At 39.8% G+C, this 22972-nt stretch overlaps 1 protein-coding gene across 1 annotated transcript in view; it reads right to left on the reverse strand.

Moving 5' to 3' along the window:
* The window catches only part of LOC112112035 (dystrophin), a 1981667-nt gene that overhangs the window by 979556 nt on the left and 979139 nt on the right, over window positions 1-22972 (reverse strand). Inside the window, exon 43 of the mRNA XM_026649948.1 lies at window positions 20982-21154. Coding sequence (XP_026505733.1) covers window positions 20982-21154 — 173 coding nt within the window. The remainder of the gene's footprint in view (window positions 1-20981; window positions 21155-22972) is intronic.

A 22972-nucleotide genomic window follows, 5' to 3' on the forward strand; every position in this document is an offset into this window, starting at 1 on the left:
AGCACTGTATTTCCCTATCTTTCCATTCTCCCTCAGTTTCCAACTAGTCAGTGCATATTTTGCAGAAGGACATGAAGAGAAAAATATTACATTAGATAGGAAAACAAACTAGATAATCTTGTTTTGTTTTGTAAGCCTTAGAGAGCACTCTTGCTGCAAAAGTGCCCCCTAGTGGGGTTTCTCTGAAGGTCCTTTAATGTTTCACATGAGGTCCTGGGAACAGTCTTACAGATAGTGTGCTTCCACAGTGATTCTGCCCAAGAGAAGGCCAATTGTCTCATAGCATGTACAGTTAGAAAACAAAAACAAAAACACTAACTTCTGCAGGCTTCTGTAATGCAGGATATAATCCAATTGAATCGAATATGAACTGACTTAAATATGCCCTTTCTGTGCTTCTAATATAAAACAAAGCTGTCTGTTTTCTCCTCCCCCTCCAAATTCTATGGTCCTCCCAATATCTAATCTCATCATACCTCAAAGTTCCCCAAGCTCCTTTGTGAGGTAGTTTTTGAGTCTGTCACCAGGAGGAAGAATGGTCTTTTGATTAAGACACTAAACAAGGACTCAAGAGATCTGGTTCTATTCTTGGCTCTTCTAGTCTGTCTAGGTGACTCAGACTCATAGACTCATAGACTTTAAGGTCAGAAGGTACCATTATGGTCATCTAGTCTGACCTCCCACATGATGCAGGCCACAAAAGCTGACCCACCCAATTTCCCTTATCTCAGCTGTTGAAGTCTCCAGCTCATGATTTAAAGACTTCAAGTCGCAGAGAATCCTCCAGCTTGCGACCCCTGCCCTATGCTGCGGAGGAAGGCAAAAAACCTCCAGGGCCTCTGCCAATCTACCCTGGAGGAAAATTCCTTCCCGACCCCAAATATGGCGATCAGTAGAACCCCGAGCATACAGGCAAGATTCTCCAGCCGGACCCACATTTTACCAGCGATGGCACGTTATTGCCTAATTGACTAAGATCACGTTATCCCATCAAACCATTCCCTCCATAAACTTATCTAGCCTAATCTTGAAGCCAGAGAGGTCTTTTGCCCCCACCGTTTCCCTCAGAAGGCTGTTCCAGAATTTCACCCCTCTGACGGTTAGAAACCTTCGTCTAATTTCAAGCCTAAACTTCCCCACGGCCAGTTTATATCCATTCGTTCTCGTGTCCACATTAGTACTGAGCTGAAATAATTCCTCACCTTGAACAAGTCTCTTAATCTCTCAGTGCTTCTGTTCCCCATCTGTAAAATTAGGATAGTACATCCCCTACCTCATAGGGGTGTTGTGAGGATAAATTCATTAATATTTGTGAGTGCTCAAATACTACAGTGACAAAGGCCATAAAATCAATCATCCCTGAATCCTTAGATATCATCATTAAAAAGCATTCTATCATCAAGTGTAAAGTTCTTCTACCTTACTGGTGGAATTAATTCCCACAAGTAAAGCAGGTTTTTGAAAGTAACAATATCACCAGAAACTAGAGTGAGATCACAATAGTGAAAAACAAAATCTGCCTTTTGGCACGTGTGCTGTTCACACTGACATAAATATTCATGAACAGATCAGAGTGCAGTTTGGCCTTCAGATTCCAAAATATGAGGCAGTAGTTTTCAAAGATGCGATAATATCTCGACTTTTAAAAAAGTTACTCAGTGGAACTCGAAAATTGTTCTGATTTTGATGATTTGTAAAGATTTACATCATGTAATTATAATTATAAAACACAGTGTCTATAATTATAAATATTATATACATAGTGTGATAAGTACATTAACTGATGTTTCTGCTAAAAGGATTAGAAATGAAATAGTTACTGTTCATCTTTAAGATTCAGAGCTAACAACCTAATGAGATGAAGGGGGCATATCACACCTTTTAGAACTACAGTTTCAGATGTCACTATAGCAACTTTTTAAACCAGGGTCCTATTTTCAGAGTTATCATCACAAACAAGTGGGCTCAGATTTTATTTGTATATTTTTTAAATGAAAGCCTAGATCCTGGGGTACAATTTTGTGTCAATGGGTGAAATATGTGGCAAATGCCGAGGTTGATGAATCACGGCATAAACGAAGCTCGGCCTGTATTTTGAGAGCAATAAAATGTGTTGGCTGATCCAAGATTATTATTGAGAATCCTAAAATATGCCCTTCCTTTTTTTTTGAAAGCAGAAACATAAGCAATTTCTTCTGCTTTGGGGAATATATATCATGGGTTGTTGACTTAATAGCTGCTTGAAGAATATTAAGTATTTTCTTCAGATACATATTTTCTTACATTTGGCCTTTCAGTAACTATGCTACCAGATAAAATATGCAGCTATTGATAGGCTGTTTTCTTCTACAGCACAACTCCCTCTAGAAAATATGGTTTTATCTTATCAAATATATTCATAGCAGAAATTAAATGTCTTATCGACAGATAAAGGATTATCACTAGTCCTCTGCTGTCGGAATCACAGGACATGATTCTCTTCCAATTAACATCCATGTAATCCAGAAGTAATTCTACTGAAGTCAGTGGTACTGGAGGATATAGGCTAAAGTCCAGTCCAATGCCTGGTTCAAGCAATTGGGCTAAATGCTTGCAGAGGCTACTCCTTTATTAGGCAACAATGCAGCAAAACTCTTCAGCATATGCATCATTTCAAACCAATGACACTAATTATTGTGCTTAAAGGTAAAGCACCTATGCTGTGCTTTGCTGAATTGGCTTTGCTGGAATGGGTGATGGGATTGGATTGCTCGATGATTGCCTGTTCTGTTCATTCCCTCTGAAGAACTTTTGGCCACTGTCAGAAGACAGGATACCAGGCTAGATGGACCATTCATCTAACCCAGTATGGCCATTCTTATGTTCTTAATTGGCACCTAATTACTCTGAAGGCTTTCAAGTGACCCCAGAAAGATCTGTGTAGCAACAAATCCTCTACCTGTACTCAGGAGCTTCTTGTGCTAGAGATGTGATTTGTGGATGGTGGTGGAGTGTCCCCACATACGGTCCACTTCATGCCACACAAGTATTATGCAAACATCCCCTTATGGAATGGAACCATTCTGGTTTCACTTCTCTGGAAGCAAGTGCTTCGTCTGCCCCATAAAATCCTCCCAAATATGGGCAATTTATTTATCATTTCAGTCTCAGAAAGACCGATAGTGACATGAGTACCTTTCATACTGAAATTATAAAATCTCTGACCTTTTACTCTTTTTAATTGAATAGCAACATGAACAGAGTTAATAACCACTCGAACAACTGCAGAAGAATAAAGGTTGAACCTGTTACAAGTTTGGGGTTTTTTAAGGGGTACAGGCAGATTGTATTTAGCAAGGCAAATGCATGGCTCAAAACAGCCAGATTACAGAGTCGGATATGAAACCTTGGAATAGCAAAAAAGAAAAAAATAGTACAAATTGTTAACAAGGGGCCCTCTACAAAGTCTAAAATTACAGGAAATTGGCCAGTGTTCCTTACTATGAAATAGTGGTAATCAAGATTGCTATACAAAAGTTAGCATTTTTCAAATGCTGTACATATAATGAAGGTGCTTATTTATGTCCAACTATGTTCAAATATAGAAAAGGAAGATTATTTTCCTATACTATTAAGGAGAAAATTTTCCATTTACTTACTTTAAGCCATTTAAATTGATCTTCAAGAGATTGCTATTGATGTCAAGGTGATGGGAACCTTGACTAGAGGAGAAAGGACCCATAAAAATGTAATTAGGTTACTCCCTAATGTCTTTGGAACTAAAAAACCAAAGCTGCAACAACTTAAGAACAAAATGCAAGGGAACAAACTCCTTATGTATATCCCCCCTACAACCTTCTTGGTATGAGGGGTAGCCATGTTAGTCTGTATCAGCAAAAACAACAAGGAGTCCTTGTGGCACCTTACAGACTAACAATTTATTTGGGCATAAGTTTTCGTGGGCTATAACCCACTCCATCCCAAATAAATTCGTTAGTCTCTAAGGTGCCACAAGGACTCCTCATGGTTTTTGCTTCTTGGTATGGAGGATCTTCAGATTGCTAAATAGACAAGAGTCTTGGTATAAGGGTAAAGATAAAAAAAAATAGAGATTGCATTACAATTTATGGTGAGCAACACATTACAATCTCAGGAAAGCTCTCCCGCCCCCCTCCCAGGAAAAGAATCTTTGTTGCTATTATTATTGATTGTGTATATTATCATGGCACCCTGGGACCCCAGCATGTTATGCTGCTGTACAAACACAGAAATAAACATGGTCCTGAACAGGTGGTTACTGGAGATAAGTAGATGCTCTAATTGTCGTTGTTGGAACTTACTTGTAGGTTTTCAGGAATCCCAGCTCTAAAGAGTTATCACTGAAAGTCCATTTAGAATTGCTATACTGGCCCTTTTTTAGTTTGCTTAGAGTGAGGTAGACGCTTTTGTCAAGCTCTTTTAGAATGTATAGAGGTTCAAGACCACCAGGCTAGGGTGTATATTTAACAGGAGGCCAAAGTGCCTCCGGCAACAAAAAAAGTCATAATTCATTCTAGCCAACACCTAGCGAGTTCTTTTATCCAGGGATGAGACTGAATGAAATCTTATTGCTGCATCAGAGGCATCTTTAGCCATCCTGAAGGAGATTTATTAGAAGAGGCACTCTTATGACAGAAGGCCTTGATCTCTTTACATAAAGCTCCACTGACAGTAAATTCCCTTATCTTGTCAAGTGAAGATTATGTGTATGTCCATGAATTTGATAGTTCACGATACAGATGGTTTGGTTATTTTAGGTCTGAGACTTGAGAGTTGAACTAACCCTCTTCATATATATTTTTCTGGGTGGAGCAGCCAACAAAGTGAACAACTGCATTAGCTCTCCTGCTTTTTAAATACACCAGTATTATAAACTCTAGAATATGTAATTGGTATAGCAGCAATAGCATAACTGTTCCACAGTGAGGAGTTAGTTATGTAACATATTTGTCCAGGAAGCATAAACCAGATGACCCTTCCAAAGTTGAAGTGATATATTCTCATAGTGTGCCATAGTCTTGTTGCAAGTAGTGGGAAACTAAATCAGGGGGTCTTAATGAAGTTATTCCCAAGCCCAGCTCTCCTTTGTGACGATGTATAGTGATAAAAGGAGAACAGCAAAATAATCATCTGCTCCATTTTAGTTATCTTAAACAGCACAGTATTTTAAAGACCGCATGCTGTGAATTAATCCCTGTTTTATCAGAACAGCAACTGGATCCTCTAGATAATTATAAATTCTAAGAAATAACTTATACTGTGAATCTAATCTAAAAGCAAACAATGTATTCTACAGAAGCATTACACTATTTCATATTACAAAATATTACTTTTAACTAATCAAATGCATGGTACCCCCACAAAGAAGAAGCATGAAATATGCAAGTTTTTGGTTTTTTTTAAAACAGGAAATCCCATGAATCTCTTGAATTTTCTACACCAGCCTAATGAAAAGATAGATTTTAAATGACTAATACTAATGGTCCCATGAGGCAAACTATAAAGTGTTAAATTCACCCCAGTTTTATAGACTGTAAGCTCTTTGGGATAGTGATTGTCACTTATTGTAAATTTGTACAGCATCAAGCACAATGGGGCCCAATCTAGTTATAGGGTTTAGGTCAGGGGTAGGCAACCTATGGCATGTGTGCCGAAGGCACGCAAGCTGATTTTCAGTGGCACTCACACTGCCCGAGTCCTGGCTACCGGTCCGGGGGGCTCTGCATTTTAATTTAATTTTAAATAAAGCTTCTTAAACATTTTTAAAACCTTATTTACTTTACATACAACAATAGTTTAGTTATATATTATAGACTTATAAAAAGAGACCTTCTAAAAACGTTAAAATGTATTACTGGCACATGAGACCTTAAATTAGAGTGAATAAATGAAGACTCGGCACACCACTTCTGAAAGGTTGCCGACCACTGGTTTAGGTGCTACCCAAATAAATGTTAAGGAAGAATTATTCCGGTTTCTGATGAAATAAAGAGCGTTCAGGTCTCTTGATGGTGAAAAGTCTGCCAGGGAAGCTGGGGCAGCTTCAAACACCTTTCAACTTGGGGCCAGCAGGAGGCTAAAATAGCACCAAAGTTAGATGCACTAGTGAGGGGATCGCCAGAGCAGCCAAATCACGTGCTAAATCAGTGGATCTCCTCATATTCCTCATCTGGCAGAGGCTTCCTGTGTTCTCCCAAAGGTGAATTCCCCTATGGTGCAGAAGAAAGTGCCAATTTGTGAACTAAGTCCATTAAGTCCTGAATAACAGGAGGTTAAAAGAAGAAATATTTATCCACTTCCCCAGAGCTCTACCACCCCAAAAACAGACCTTTGTTAGGAAATAAATTGGGATTTAAAACTGAATAGCTACTAGTTTGTGTTGTACAAAACCTCTCTCTATACTGGCTTCCCATAAATCGCCATGTCAAATTCAAGGTGCTCAATGGTCACTTAAATCTTCAGAATGAAGACGACAGCTGACAGCTATGCTCCTCAGGTACAATCCAACACAAGGGAGCATGAGGCAGCTTTCTCAGAGGTCAGGCCAAAGCAGTGGAATGAACTTCTACTGAACCTAGGAACTACCACAAACCTCATCATCTGCCACTCCAAGTGCAAGGCACATTTCTTTGCACACTAATGTGAACATATAGCACAGTGTACATACAATATGTAATTAAAAATTCCACACAATTTTCCCTGGGAAGATGAAAGGGAAAGAAAGAATCATACATAACAGATAGTCATATTGCTTCATAGCACTATTGGAAAATACTATGGTGATGAAGGCAGCATACCTATATCATCAAGATGGTTCAGTTGTGGGATGAAATCAGCTCATGGATGAAGAACAGTTGGCTGGTGCTACATTTGAGCAAGACAGAGCTGATGAGCAGAGGAAAGTATTTAAAAGAGTTTGCAGCCATGTTGCAGTCTCCTTTGATTGAACACACAAGCACATCTATAACTGATCAATTTAGTCTGTAGTCTACAAGGTCTCTTGTATTCCTCATTGACACTGAGCTCTCACATAGCAGCATCCATTTCTACCATCTTCAGTAGGCTAGACGACTCCATGCCATTGTGGTGGACAAAGATCGGGCCTCAGTTATTTATGTTTTCGTCCTCTCTTGACTGGACTACAATCATACAATATATTGGACATGAAGTCTTAATCACTCAGAAAACTCCAACTAGTGTACAGTGCATCTCCTCAGTAACGCAGGCTACTGTGAGCACATCAAATCTGTTCTCTGCTCCCTACACTGGCTTCCCTTAGAATTTTAAACCAAGTTCAAGATCTTTGTCCTTATCATCAAAGTGGGTCCAGGATATCTAAAAGATCATCTAAAGCTCCGTGACAGAGACTGTGGTCAACAATTGCACTCCCATGGCACAATGGCACCCTCTACGTTAAGACCAGGTTTATACTTAAAATTTAGGCTCACCTAGATACATCCCTTGGGGGTGTGAAAAATTCACACATCTGAGTGAAGCAATTCAGCTGACCTAAACTCCAGTGTAGACACTGCTATATTGATGAACGGGTGGATTAACTACAATGATGGAAAAAATCCCTTCCATCACCTTAGAAAGCGATACTGTAGCACCTGTAGCATAGGCATAGCCTCACAATAAATCTCATCTATGCAGTAGACAGAACTTTGTCTAGGGACAGTCCGAGAATGTGGAATGAAATCCCCCAAGGAAGTAAGGGCCATCAAAAACCTCATCACCTTCCGCTCCAAGTGCAAGACGCATTTCTTTGACCTTGCCTTCTCTAACAATCACATAGCAACAGGTATGTTTATATTTAAAAAAAAAAAACAATGAAACTCTACTGTACATACATCTCCTCCCAGGAAAAGGACGAGAGAACAAACGATATGTGACAGATGTGTAGTCACATCACTTAATGCACTACAGTCTCAGATAGTTTGGTGATGGGCAAGGTATAACAACGTATATAGAAGGGAATGAGAACCAGAACAAAACAGAATAGAAATCTGATTAGTGATAAAACCTAATTAATTTTTAGGTTACACTGTAAATGTTGGGGAGCAGGAAGAGAGAGACTTGTACACCAGCAGCTCATTTTTTACCAAATGCTGCAAGAAATTCAAATACTCCAGGCTACAGTACACGTTTAAAGTACAGGATTTAGCACAAAGAGTTGTGTTTTCTGATTAAAAGTTTCTTTTCTTCTTTTTTTGTTTCCCCCTAAAGAACTTAAGTAATTTTAATGCAAGGAAAAGGCCTTAGGATCCCATACCTCTGCCCTTTTCTGTTCACCTTAATCCCACGTTCCTCATTCACCACCTTCTTTAATCCTTGCCTTCAGAAATCAATCCACTGTAGGTGTCACAAACACATTTACAATTTAATTGCCTATTGTGGTAGCTTATTTTGTATGTTTGTTACCCTTTGTGCGAAATAGTTCTGCTCAAATTACCCATTTATTCTTAGTTTCATTGTAATTAACTTTTTATTGAATTTTTCACAAAAATCAAAGTGCAATATATACTCAGTGTTGTCATACAGCATGGAGCATGCCAGATAGGGAACAGTCAGTAGATAAAGGATAGAGTGTCTCTCTAAAAAGTGTTCTATTAGCTTTATCAATCCCTTCCACAATACTTGAAAAATTCTCATCTCAGAGGCTATTCACATCATCACTTTAGTGTTTATTTACAATTCAGATAGTCCAAAATGAATTCCAATGGCTATAAGAAGGGGCAATGCTGCAATGAAGAAGTCTATTATTAAGAAAAACAAACAGACAAGACTGTCAAGAAGCTGTGGCAGTCCAACACTGTAAAAACTGCTTTATATTTGACTTTAAAAGGTGAGGTGAATATACAAGAGTGGAGAAGGGCATAGCACATATCTTTAAAAAGGGGAACAAAGAGAACTGAGGGAATTATAGACTATTCACTCTAACTTCAATACCTGGAACGATACTCGAGCAAATTATCAAACAATCAATTTGTAAACACCTGGAGGATAATACAGTTATAAGGAATAGTCAGCATGGATTAAGAACAAATCATGCCAAATTAACTTCATTTCCTTCTTTTGATAGGATTATTGACCTAGTGGATGGGGGAAAGTGGTAGACATGATATACTTTGATTATACTATGGCTTTTGACACTGTTCCACATGACATTCTCATACGCAAACTAGGGAAATGTGGTCTAGATTAATTTACTATAAGTTGGGTGCACAACTAGTTGACAGACCATACTCAAAGAGTAGCTATCAATGGTTTGCTGTCAATTTGGGAGGGCCTACCTACTGAAGTCCTGCAGGGGTTAGTCCTGGGTCCGATACTATTCAATATTTTCATTAATTACTTGGATAATGGAGTAGAGAGTATGCTTATAAAACTAGCAGATGACACCAACCTGGAAGGGGTTGCAAGGACTTTGGAGGACAGGTTTAAAATTCAAAATAACCTTAACAAATTGGAGAAATGGTCTGAACTCAACAAGATGAAATTCAATAAAGTTCAAAGTACTTTATTTAGGAAAGAAAAATCAAATCCACAACTACAAAATGGGGAATAACTGGCTAGTTGATAGTACTGCTGAAAAGGATCTGAGTTTAATATTGTACCACAAACTATAATGGTAGTTAAGCTCTGGAATAAATGGTAAATTTTCAGACTGTAGAGAAGTAACACGTGTTATTCCCCAAGGGTCAGTCCTAGAACCAAACCTATTAAACTTATTCATACATGATCTGTAGAAAGGGGTAAACATTGAAGTGGCAAAGTTTGCAGACAATACTAAACTGCTCAAGATAGTTAAGACCAAAGCAGACTGTGAAGAACTTCAACAAGATCTCACAAAACTAAGTGATTGGGCAACAAAATGGCAAATGAAATGTAATGTGGATAAATGTAAAGTAATGCATATTGGAAAAAATAACCCCAACTATACATACAATATGATTGGGGCTAATTTAGCTACAACTAATCAGGAAAGAGATCTTGGAGTCATCATGGATAGTTCTCTAAAGACGTCCACGCAGAGTGCAGAGGCAGTCAAAAAAGCAAACAGGATGTTCAAAATCATTAAAAAAGGGATCGAGAATAAGACAGCGAATATCTTATTGCCCTTATATAAATCCATAGTACACCCACATCTTGAATACTGCATACAGATGTGGTCTCCTCATCTCAAAAGATATACTGGCATTAGAAAAGGTTCAGAAAAGGGCAACTAAAATGATTAGGGGTTTGGAACAGGTACCATATGAGGAGAGATTAAAGAGACTAGGACTTTTCAGCTTGGAAAAGAGGAGACTAAGGGGGGATATGATAGAGGTATATAAAAACATGAGTGGTGTGGAGAAAGTGAATAAGGAAAAGTTATTTACTTGTTCCCATAATATAAGAACTAGGGGCCACCAAATGAAATTAATGGGCAGAAGGTTTAAAACAAATAAAAGGAAGTTCTTCTTCACACAGTGTATAATCAACCTGTGGAACTCCTTGCCTCAGGAGGTTGTGAAGGCTAGGACTATAACAGCATTTAAAAAAGAACTGGATAAATTCATGGAGGTTAAGTCCATTAATGGCTATTAGCCAGGATGGGTAAGTAATGGTGTCCCTAGCCTCTGTTTGTCAGAGGGTGGAAATGGATGGCAGGAGAGAGATCATTTGATCATTGCCTGTTAGGTTCACTCCCTCTGGGGCACCTGGCATTGGCCACTGTCGGCAGACAGGATGCTGGGCTGGATGGAGCTTTGTTCTGACCCAGTAGGGCCATTCTTACGTTCTTATGTTAACAGGCTTTCAAGGAAGATTATGGAATCCCCATCTTTGGAAGCTTTTGAACAAGTTGAACCTGTTAGGGGTGGTTTAGGTTTACTTGATCCTGCCACAGCACAAGGGGCTGGACTTGAGTTCTCAAGATGCCTTCCAGCTCTACATTTCTATGGTTCTATATCACTTATTCAGACACCTATTTGAAATCTTTTCTGTCTCTCTCAGTATAGACTTATCTTCCACAAAGTCATAGGCTACCAATTAGACTAATGCTCATCTAACTAATCTGAAATCTAACAAAAAAGGGATGCCATGAGTGTGTGTGAGAGAGAGAGGTAGAAAGTTGATCACAGGTATTTGTCTGAGTCTTATTTTTACTGATTCTGGGGAATAAAAGGGGTTGCGGAGGAGAAAGGTAATTCAAAGTTAAGTCAGAGGAGTATGCTCCCACCTGGTCTGCTGCTCCATCCAGTGGCACTGAAATATTGTCAAAATCACTAACAATCTATTTTCTTTTTCTCTGCCACCGTCTTTATTAAAATAAGCTGATATAAAAACTAAAAACTCCTGTAGAGACAAAGCAAAATCACAAAGGACCAATGGGTATTATATATGGAGGCTCTAAGTCTCATTTTAATTCCAGCCAACAACAAATCTCTCAGCTGGAGTAAGCAGAGTTAAATTAACTTCTAGAACATATACTCTCCTGGCCCTGAATAATGCAAAACCTGCATCATAGCTATGTTGTGATTACGGACACACATCTGAAACTACATTGTGAGAAATGTGAATTGTTTGAATTTTTTCTGGAGGTGTGAAAACAAAGTTAGGAAAAAAATACTCAACATTTGTTTTCAAATGTGAGATTACCCACAAATATATGCAGAAATATTATTTATAGTCAAAAACTTAATTTTGTGGATACACTTCCCAGTCATATTTAGGGCAAGGTTACCTTATGCCTGTAAGACCTATCCCTGTTGCAATAGGAGTACAGAGGGGCACCACTTCAGTGCGTGCTTCTGGAGGAACTGTGATCTGAAGGAAGAGCCCATACTACAACTATTTTATAGTCTATGACTCCTACCTCTCATTCACACCTCCCTGCCCTTACCAGAACAAGTGCAAGGATTGGGTTTGTGACTAGCCTCTGCACTGTGCTGCACGTGTTGTAGGGCACGAGTAAAAATAATCCCTTAGAGGGGAACACCAATTCAAATGTCAAAGTCCCAATATAAAACAGGAGAGACGATGGTCTTGTGGTTAAGGCATTGGACTGGGAACTCAAGATATCTAGGTTCAAATACCGACTCTGCTAAAGGTATCTAATGCGAGTTTGGCAAGTCACTTAATTTCTGTTTGTTAGGACCAGAATGTGGAGCGAAGGCAAGAGAAGGGCTCCTGGATATGGCCAATGTGACAGGTTCTCAGTATCTGTTCCTTTAGTGGCACCTGAGATCTAGAGTGACCAGATGTCCCGATTTTATAGGGACAGTCTAAATATTCAGGGCTTTGTCTTATATAGGCACCTGTTACCCCACCCCCATCCCGATTTTTCACACTTGCTATCTGTTAACCCTACCTCTCTCAATAAGAGCAGACACAGGCCCCAAACTTCAGCTCACAATGCTTAATGCAAAGTCAGTCATCAGTAAAACACAAACCGTCCATGACGTGGTTATGTGGTCCTGTAATCCAGGAAGGAATCCAGATATGCATATTGATACTACTAGCACTAATAGCAACATTCAACATCCTGATCAGAAGGTGCTGCTGGCTTGATTGCAGGACTTGGCTGGGGGCAGGATGGAATCATTTTAAAGTAGCTCCCCTCCTTCCTTCCTGAGAGATCCAAAGGCGTTGTTTGGAACATTTGCTTTTTTACTCCTCCAAAGCTCTCAGTTGTGAAATCCCACGGATTTCAGCCCTGCCCCAGTGCTATTCAGCATGTGTGAAGTCACTGGGTGACGCTTTGTGGCTACACTGTTTAATCTATATACCAATATTCTGTTCTATATTGCCTGTTCATCAAACCCAATCAGAACTGCTTTCCTTTTCTTCTCCACTTTGCCAAAGACACAGACCAGGACGAAAGCCAGCTGGCTTAGGCTCAACCCAATTAAAATGGACATGATGATTGTTGGCAGGAGTAAGCATTTGAGGAACTGGCGAAGGTTATGGCTGCTCCCTCGGGTAAGAGCATCTGCTTAGCTATTCTCAAAGTGGCTTGCAATCTCAGGGTGCAATCTCAAACTGACTGCTGCTTCTGAATCCAAAGACAGCAGTAGCAGCCAGCCAAAGCCTATTTCATCTTCAGCTAGCCAAGAAACTGCATAATTGCCTTTGAGAGGCAGACCCCACATGGTTATCCAGCCCTTTGTCACCTTGATGGCTATATGCTGTACTGTAATAGAGTCCCTGCTGGGCCCTCCTGCTCCTGCCCCCGCTGGGCTGAGAAAGTCACACAGAGACCTTTTGTTGCAGTGCTCACCTGGTGTTTTATTTACATGCTGTACTCCTACCACCTTTCCACCATACACGTAGTCCCCTTCTTACAGTCCACCGGCAGGAGAGAGGGGGTAAGCTCGCTCTCGCTCGCTCTCTCTCTCTCTCTCTGCTTCCCCTCACTGCCTTTCCTCTACTGCAGCTCCTCCCCTGACTTCCTTCCTCTGGGGCTCTTATCCAGCCCCAGCCTGATGAGGCAGCAGTTGTTCCAGCTTCCCCAATCAGGGTCAGGTGATCTACCCAGCTCCAATTCACCTCCCTTAATTGGAGCTGGAGTGACAGAAGGTTGGCTAAGCAGTTTTCTGCTTAGCACCCTGTCACATGTACCCTTCAAGACCATTTAGAAGCTTCTGCCCACCTCTTCTGAAAAGGGTAGATTAGAGAGAGAGCATATTACATCAGTGCCCCAAATTCTGATTGGCTGTCAGTTCATTACCATGTCCTCGTTACTACATATTAGATACAAACTATGTTAAAAGAAGATTATTAAAGTTGCAAAGTCAAGCACTCAAGAGTTAGGAAATGCAGGAATATGGCTGCCTATGTAATCATAATTTGGTCCCCTTGTGTATGGATTTTGATACAGTCTTTAATTACACGGTCTCAAACTATTTTTTCCACAGGACCCTGCCTCAGTCAGTGTATAGAAGGGATAGTATTCATTTACCGAGCAGCTATTCAATATTTTGTCTTCTCCTCATTCCTTAATGTGTGGCCCCAGGCCTTATTTACCATAACTATTCAAACCCTGCTCTGAAGACAGAAATATTAACTTCCTCTTAGGCTTTTCTATGGTGCTTATCATTATAGAATTGCGAATGCCAAAACTATAACAGGGTTAAAAAAGAATTTAAGAAGTTCATGAGGAGAGGTCCTTTGATGGCTGATGGCCAAGGTGGTCAGGGATGCATGCCCATGATCTGGGTGTTCCTAAGCCTATAACGGTCAGAAGTTAGTAGTGGATAACAGGGGATGGATCACTCAATAGTTGCCCTGTTCTTTTCATTCCCTCTGAAGCATCTGGCACTGGCCACTGTTGAAAGACAGAATACTGGGCTACATGGGTCATTGGTCTGACCCAGTATGGCTGTTCTTATGTTACTCCCCCAGCCCTCCCTTGCAATGCCACAAGCCCATCTCTTGTCCCCTCTCCATTTTGACTCAGATGGCTTCCCCCTGCACACTGCCTGGGTGCAAGAAGTGTGTGACAGAAAGGACCTGAGAGACAGGCTCACTTCTCTCAGTTCCAGGACTGACCCAGAGCAGCCAGGAACAGGCTCTACAAGGAAAGGCTGGCTGTGACCCTGGACTGGAGAAAGCACACTCAGTTACTCTGTGGGGATGTTCATGTGCAGTGCTGTCACACACTGGAGCTGTGAAAGGCTTGACCATGCTCCATGAGGATGGAATCTTTGGAGATTTTTGATAATTTTGAAGATTTAAGCTCTAGCAAGTCTCTACTGAACATGGGCAAACAGCCATTCTTTTCAAATGATTATAACAGCTAAATTTGGTCAGACTTATAAGTGGATGGCAAAAGGCACATCCCATGATGCAAAGTCCAGCCCCTGCAAAATGTAAATCACTTCTCTGAAGCAAGGGGACACTATAGCATTTGAAAGAAAAGGCCTCAAGATTTTTTTAACATGGGCAAAAAACCATTTCCCCCAACCCTTGTTCTTAAAAATGGCTTAATCAATTTGGCTGAGTTTTTCCAAAAACTTTCATCTTTAGGCTGACACACAGCATGGAAAATTTCAGCCTGAACAGTTAAAATCTGGAAAAGTTTTAAGCAACTGAAAACAGGGTCTTATAAAAGAAATGAGAATAACTGACCCTTCTGTTATTCTGGCAGGCTCTCTGTTTGGGAGAAGGCTTCTGCAGCACCTTTCTTCAGGAGCTCTCAGGGTAGGACTCTCTCCCTAACCTGTCAGACCACTTCTGATCTGTCTGGCTCCCTTTTAGCACCACCTCCATCAGGAGCATGCTCTGCAGGTGTGGCTGGGGAGGGTCACCTGGGCCCAGAGTTGCTTCTTAAACCCTTCAGTTCCAATGTGGGATACATAAACTCCGTCACACTCCCTATGTAGAATGCCTTGATATTAAAATGCAGTGTTTAATTGCAAAGAATTACTAGTTACATTTTTCTGATGTGGTAACTAAGAAACACCATTTCAGTGACTTAGCTACGAGGCTAGCTAGGTTAGAGGCTAGCTGTAGAACCAAGAGAACTACATTCTTCTCTTGGTCTGATGCTTAATTTGATTTTATCAGGGTCGTGATGAAGATGTATTCTTGACTAAATACAGATCTTCGCAGGTGTGCTTGGAATGAGGCAGGATTCAGTAGGAGCCATTATTAGCCCCAACACTACAAACAGATGTCCTAGTATAGACTCCATCTATGCAGTGTTTCCTTGAGAGACCTACTAGGGCTACACTACAGAATTTACAGCAGTGCAGCTGCGTCGCTGTAGCGCTGCTAGTGCAGATGGTCTAAGATGATGGGAGAGAGCTCTCCCTTCGACTTCATTTCTCCAGCCCTCACAAGCGGCAGTAGCCATGTCAGCAAGAGAAGCTCTCCTGCCAACAGCGCTGTCTACACCAGCACTTAGGTCACTATAACTTGTCACTCAGGGGGTGTCTTATTCACACCCCTGAATGACATAATTTATACCAACATAAGCTACTGTGTACATAGCCTGAGGCTCCTGCAGTTTCCCTGGAGCATGAATGACCTTCAATTAGCACACCTGTTTGCAGTATGTGGGCCTTAGTTTGGCCAGTTCTGCTCACACCTTTAATTTAAGGATCAGATTCACTATCTATACCATAAAAATTTTAAAAATAACTGCTTCTTCATTTATCAGCACTCAATGGGGTAAAGGGGAAAGAAAACAAGAAGAAAAAGATGTACACATGTAAAAAGGAAAAAAAACCCTGAAATTTCAAACACAAACAATTTGTTTCAAAAACCAGATACAGTTGCATAGTGACAACAGTGTTATTGCCTATCACATCAATTACAGTAAGGTGAAAGCAAGTAAAGTAAATTAAGGACATAAACAATCTTACATTGTCCACTCAATTAGCAAACCTATTACTCTTATCCAAGTATAAAGAAATGCATATATCATCACAGTCCCCCTAACTTAGTCTCACAATAAATATGTACACACAAATTTCACTAAAAATAAATAATATTTTCCTATTAATCTACCTACAGAACGATTGTCGAGAAACAATTATAAGTGCATTACTAAAATATTCTATGACATAGTAATTATATGATGTGTATATATTTAGATATTGAAATCTACAAAATTCTCCAACACATTAAACATTTTAAAAAATAAAAGTAATCACTGGATCAGTGTTAAGGTAACTGTGCTAGGATGAATGTCCTCAGCATGCAGCTTGTGAGAAATAAGTGCAAGATGTTTTTAGTGGCCTGCCACCAGTGTTTATTGCTGGAAGCTTCTGAATGCAGCCACTTTCCTTGTTCAAGCCGTTTAAACGATGTAGAATTCTAAAACCTGCTTTTGATAGTCCGTTGCCAGGTAACGTATGCCCCATTTTTGATTCTCTCCGAAGGTTTAATACAGCTGCTAAGGTGTGATGTAGTGGTGGGAGTTGTGGTGTATAATTTCTCTATTTTGGGGGAAATTTTGGAGGAGCAAACTGATCTAAAATATAAAATGTGTGCCCAGATACTCAATTATGGGTGCCTTGGAAAATTCTGCAATGCAACTATGATACTGAGGGGAAGAAAGCTGATTAGTAAGTAAAATGATTAACTATCTAACACATCAGACTGGGCAATTTTCCAGTTTGTCAGACCTACCCAGCTGTACCTGCAAAGCAAGGAGTTTTGGGAAGCATGAAACTCTGTCAGTTAAATATGGCAGCCTACTACAAGAGTTGAAACAAGAGCTTAGTAGCTGGTGTGACCCCTACAACAGTAGTGTTAAGCTAGTACGTCCAATAAAAGGTACACTGCATAAAGCAGCTTCCCTTCATTCTAAACAGGATACTGAAAATATACTGAGTGGCATTTGGTGACAGGGGCTCTGGAACAATTTTTACAGTGGGAGTGCTGAGAGCCATTGAACCAAACTGCAAACCCTGTATGTAACAGAAACCACTTCAAGTCAGGGGGTGAGGCAGCACCCCTAGTTCCAGCACCTATGCTTGGTGAGCATTTTCCTCAATTTCTGTCATGAAAATACAAGCCATATTTCAGAAAGGAAAAAAAAATATTGCCCAAAACATGAGTTCAAGTAGGAAATTTCAACAAAATGGAACTTAAAATATGACAGAGGATATGGGAACAACAAGAAACTATATATATTCGCCAAATCCAAAGCTCACTGAAGTCAGTAGGAATCTTTCCATTGACTTCTATGGGATCTGGAGCAGGATGTGTGTTAAGAACTACAAGATCACTGTAATAGATATTGTTCTCACCTCACCTCCACCTACTGGAATAACATTATTTTAGTCTCCACTTGTAGAAGTGGAAACATCTGTTTCACTAAAACTCCATGACTTTCTAAAATTCAGGAACATGAGTTACTCAGGGATGTGTGTATTAGCTTGTTGCAGCCACCTTTCAAGCCCAGAATCTGCACCTTTTCATTTGCACATCCACCCACCAATCAATTGAATTCGAAAGCAAAAGAAGATATTTCTTCAATAATACTTTTAAAGCTGTCCTAAGACTTCAGCATTAAGAATGTGTGTTGGCTACAAGTCTCATGGGTATAATTGTGATGATACTTTTACCCCTTATATACACAGATAGGTAGAAGCAAAATGCTAAAGGTCATATCCTCCCCAGCATTTTTGTGCAGCCCTAAATCCACCTCACAAAATACGTGTTCTGAAAAAAAAAATCAGATTTAAAAAAGAAAGTTGAAACTAACACAGCAAGCAAAAGATTTTTAAAAAACCGTGCAATTCCAGAAAGCAGTTGAACTGATCACAGGTTATAATCATAGTCAATCATACCAAAATAGGACAGAACTAAGTAAACTGCAGTTGGAAAATAATAATAAATAATCATACTTTGCCCTTCATCTCATGATCGCAAAACACTTTGCAGATGTTAATATATATAATCTGAAAACAGCCCTCAGTGGAGCTAAATATTATTACAGTAGATCTTACATATGGTTAAATTGAGGCACAGAGGAAATGACGACAGTGCTAGGAATAAAATATTGGAGGAGTTGACTTCCAATCCCCAGCTTTCACCCTTAGACGCTATTCCCTCACGATGGAACAATGCAAGAATATTTATATGAGCCCATGCAGAGCAATGCAAGAATATTTATACAGGCAGAGGCAGATTATGGTTTCGTGGGGCCCCTCTTCACCCTTTCTGCCTGCAGTCCCCCTGCACCCGCCCATGCTCCTGCCATGGGCACTTGCCCGACTCTCCCGTCCTGGCACTCCTGCCGGGGAGAAAGGTCAGGGCGGATGGGTGTCCTAACCCCAGACCGCAGCAGAAGCACCGAGAGGACTGGCGGAGTGGCACAAGTCCCTACGCCCCAACTACATTCCCCAACAGGAGTGCCGGGTTGGCTGGCAGGCACCCATTTTTCCAGGGGCCCCCAATTAGCCAGGCTAATCCACCACTGTATACGGGGTGGGGAGGGACACTCAAAAAGGTACTGAACATTCATTTTATTAGTGTGGAATATCAGAATTTGGCTGAAGCTGAGCTTTGAAAAAACAGTGTTACTCGCTACCTGAGCTGCTTTCACCATCCAGTCTGCACTTATACCTCATCTTCACTGCTGCAAATGGCATTGTGACAAACAGAAGAATCCTAGTTAGTGCAGCCAGTGCTGAATTATCTTATTTAAAAAACAAAACAAAAACAACAACAAAAAGCACCAAACATACACCCTGGAAACCTTCCCAGATTATACATCTGTCTCTCGAATTTACACTTTAGAGGATGAAGCCAAACAGCAATGACATCACAAGGATTAGTGAATTATTCTTTCCACTACAACTCTCCCTGATTTTCCTCCTTGGCTTATCCTCCAAAACAAAGCATAAACCAAAACAAAAATTGGTTACTGGATGGCTATCAAGAAGTACACCTCTACACAATCTAAATTATGCCTGCCACTGTCAATTCATTTTTAATAAACACCATATTCCAGTTAGTTTACTTAGGTTTGGCTGGTAGGGCAAACTAAAGAGTTAGTCCTCAGTACAGTAAAGCATTTTTTCCTCTTTCTCACTGCTCCCATGGGTTCACCCCCTTAATCCATTTATATGATAGTAATAGTTCTGAATTATAAATGAGATTTTTAGTATAAATGAGATTCTCCTCCTCTTCCCCCAGTAAGTGTTTTGGAAACACTTTATGCACTTCTTCAGATAGTATAATATGCTGATGACTACCTGACGGGACACTGTATCAGCACATCTAAAAATGAAATTAGGAGGAAAGTGACATTACAGCAAACTTCAAACTCCTTGTTCTGGGGTAGATGGGAACAGTTGCAGTAATTTATCAAGAAGAATTTCTAAAGACTAGGACTAAACAGTATTTTGACAGTATTATCTTGATATAAATCCACGACATAAGGTCCAGTCCTGCAAACACTCATACGAATACTTCCAATGGGTCTCGAAAGAATCACCATGTACTATTCTGTGGTAACGCAGTAAAAGTTTTGAACTCTGAAGCTACAAGCTTTTAATTAAGGTAAACTTAATTGCTAGCTTTAAAGTACACCTGCTACTCAAGTACTTGATATATCCCAAGTGGCAGAGACATTTGTGCATAGTTTTGGTACATCTCCAATGACATCTGGTATCTCATCCAATTGTACATTTTAAGGAAGACTTACAGGAACCTAGACATTTTAGTAAAGGATGCCAAAAGCTTTAAATATAGATTTGTATATGGGGCATAAAATGAATTACTGGATTGCTAGACATATGCTATATTACTAGCACAAACAAGACTTTAATCAGTAAGGCGGGTTTGGCTACTTTCCCCATCATAACCTGATTTCCACTTCAACCCACATTCCAAACAAAATAAAAATATATGTACTTAAATAAATAGATCTCATGATTGATCACCACTGTATTATTGCTCCACTACCTTTTCCCATACCTTTGTTTATTGACTTCCCTTGCTGTCTAATATCAAATATACAGTGGGTGCATTTAAAAACATTATATTCTGGGCATAGAGTTATTACCAATTTCAGACTCATTCCTTGGACTTCAAGTGGGGAATAATCCTGTAACCTGTAACATCTCTAAAACTGGAATGGATTTTTTCAAAACTATACCCCACAATAGGGTCAGATCCTGAAATCAATAGTGTTTTCACTGAGCACAAGGGGTTTTCTTGGATGGAAAAGTTGTCTGATCAGTGCCTTAAGACTGTAAAATCTTCAGGGGAGGGGTATATGAGTTTTAGTTGTCTGCAAATGGCCATGCACACACATGGCATTTATATACAGTATATAAAGTGCAACATAAATGGCAATTGGGCAAAATATTTTTAGATTTTACAAAATTGCTTTGAATTTAAATTTAAAAATTATATGTATGTTCCTGTGCTTAGATAACAAAAGCAGGAGCAATCACACCAGTAAGCCAAATGTTAATGAGCTTCACCATAAATAACAATATAAAGAAGTTACTTACGCCTGTCGGTCCCTGTACATCTTGTTAACTTTTTCCCATTGGAAATTAAGCTGAGTCAGCTTTTCCTGTATCTTTGCAGCTTCCCCAGGTGTGGCACTTTGCAAAGCTGATGTCTTCTTGCTGCGAATAACCTCAATCTGACCTGAGAATCTCCCCAGGCTATCTTTAACTTTCTGCAACATCAAAATTTTAGAAGAAAAAAAAAATGAAACGTCAGCGGTTGTTAAAAAGCAAATAAACAAAACAAAAACACTGTAATAACCTTGACAATGATAACAGTCCTACAATACTTAAGAAATAACGATTGAGGCACAAGTCATTTCCTGGGGAATTAATAACTAGTGGAGAGAACTGATGGCTTGAGGTGAAGCAGAGGCCCATTAACATCAGCTAGTCATTAATTCCACAGGAAATAACATGTGTTAAGGTTACTACTACTTTAACCCAGTTTATTTATAAGGAAATAGAACAAATACCCCTTTTAACTTAAATTGCACATCCTTTCAAAAACACCACCTGGTTAATCAAGTTTGCTTAGAAATGATCTGGCAAGTTAGCCATGCTCATTCATTTTCTGGAGGGAACTTTAACTGTTTAATTGCTGCTGCACATCTCTGATATGTAAGACGTTGTGTTCAGTACGCATGCCACAGATATTAATGGAACAGCCTGAAATAATTAGTACACTGAGTACCACTGACACTGAATTTTGCTGAATGTGCCATCTATGTTCACAACATAGGGTTGGCCATTCTAGATCAGAACTTTGAGTCATATAGTCTAACTCTCTGTCCCCAGAAGTGGTTAGTTCTTGATGTTTCAGAGGAAGGTGAAATCCACCATATTTCACCAAGCTATGGAATGGTGTGCACTGCAGGACTGAAAGGGAAGAGGACAGAATTGTTTCCTGACCCTTAAAGATATTTAAAATTGCCTTATTATCTTAAGCTTTCAAAACTCCAGATGTTGTGAGTGGTTCTGAAATTATTCATCCAGTCACTCCATTAAATCCTGACAGACAATTATGTGGATTGACTGTACACTATGTAAAGTAATATATAAATAATATTTTTTTATTTCTATTCTGTCTTCCATCCAAGAATCCCAAAGCATATTACAAGTGTCAGTGAATGTAGCTTCAGAACCTCTAACCTCTCTTCTTCTCTCTGGTCCATTCCCTTCCTTTTCCTCTTTGAAGTCCTCCTCTGGTGCTGCTTCTCATATCAAAAAAGTTTCCCGTTCCTCTCTTTCTGCCCTTCCACAAGTTGTTTCACATCTGCTTTGGATGAGTGCTACCCATAGTGAGGGTGAATGTAAGTCCCCCTACTTCTGCCACTACAGTGCCAGCTGCCTGTATGTGAAACCATCTATTGTGCTAACCTTCTGGTGGCCTGTGGCTGGAGGAAACGTGTGGTAGTGGTAGTATTGTCAGTTGCAGCCCAAGCAGTCGACTCACAGGCATAAATAAATAAAATAAAATAAAATAAAATAAGAGGTTCTAGCAGACCGAGGCTTTGACGATTTCTGGGTGTTTGTGATGAAGATCATGAATAATTTATCTCCACTCTATCACCTTGACTCAAAATGTGTCTACTGATCATGCATGAGTATCTATAGAATATTGCTGAAACGCCAATAATTCTGCTTCATTGTGCGTTTAGTGTAAATTCTGGGATGCCTGCGGATGTCCCTTTCAGTTTCTCTACTTAGACCTTTTAATATTCCTGACAGTCATACTTCCTCAGTATGTCTAAGGCTCAGTAGGGAAGCTGAAGGGGGCATAGAATATTAAAATAGGATAAATCCAAAGAGAGTGCAGGAAGTAAAAAATAAACCTCCACATCTTAATTCTTAAAAACCCAATAATGTCCAAGGATAAGCTTCTACAACCCAATCAGGATCTGCAATGATAGAGGCGAGATAGAGGGGATTTAGATGAGGGGTCTCCCAAATATCCTTAATTAGATATGGGTTCTTCCCTGAGAGGCCCC

Source organism: Terrapene carolina, unplaced genomic scaffold (assembly GCF_002925995.2).
Source record: "Terrapene carolina triunguis isolate 2854851 unplaced genomic scaffold, T_m_triunguis-2.0 Scaffold23, whole genome shotgun sequence".
Classification (NCBI taxonomy): domain Eukaryota; kingdom Metazoa; phylum Chordata; order Testudines; family Emydidae; genus Terrapene; species Terrapene triunguis.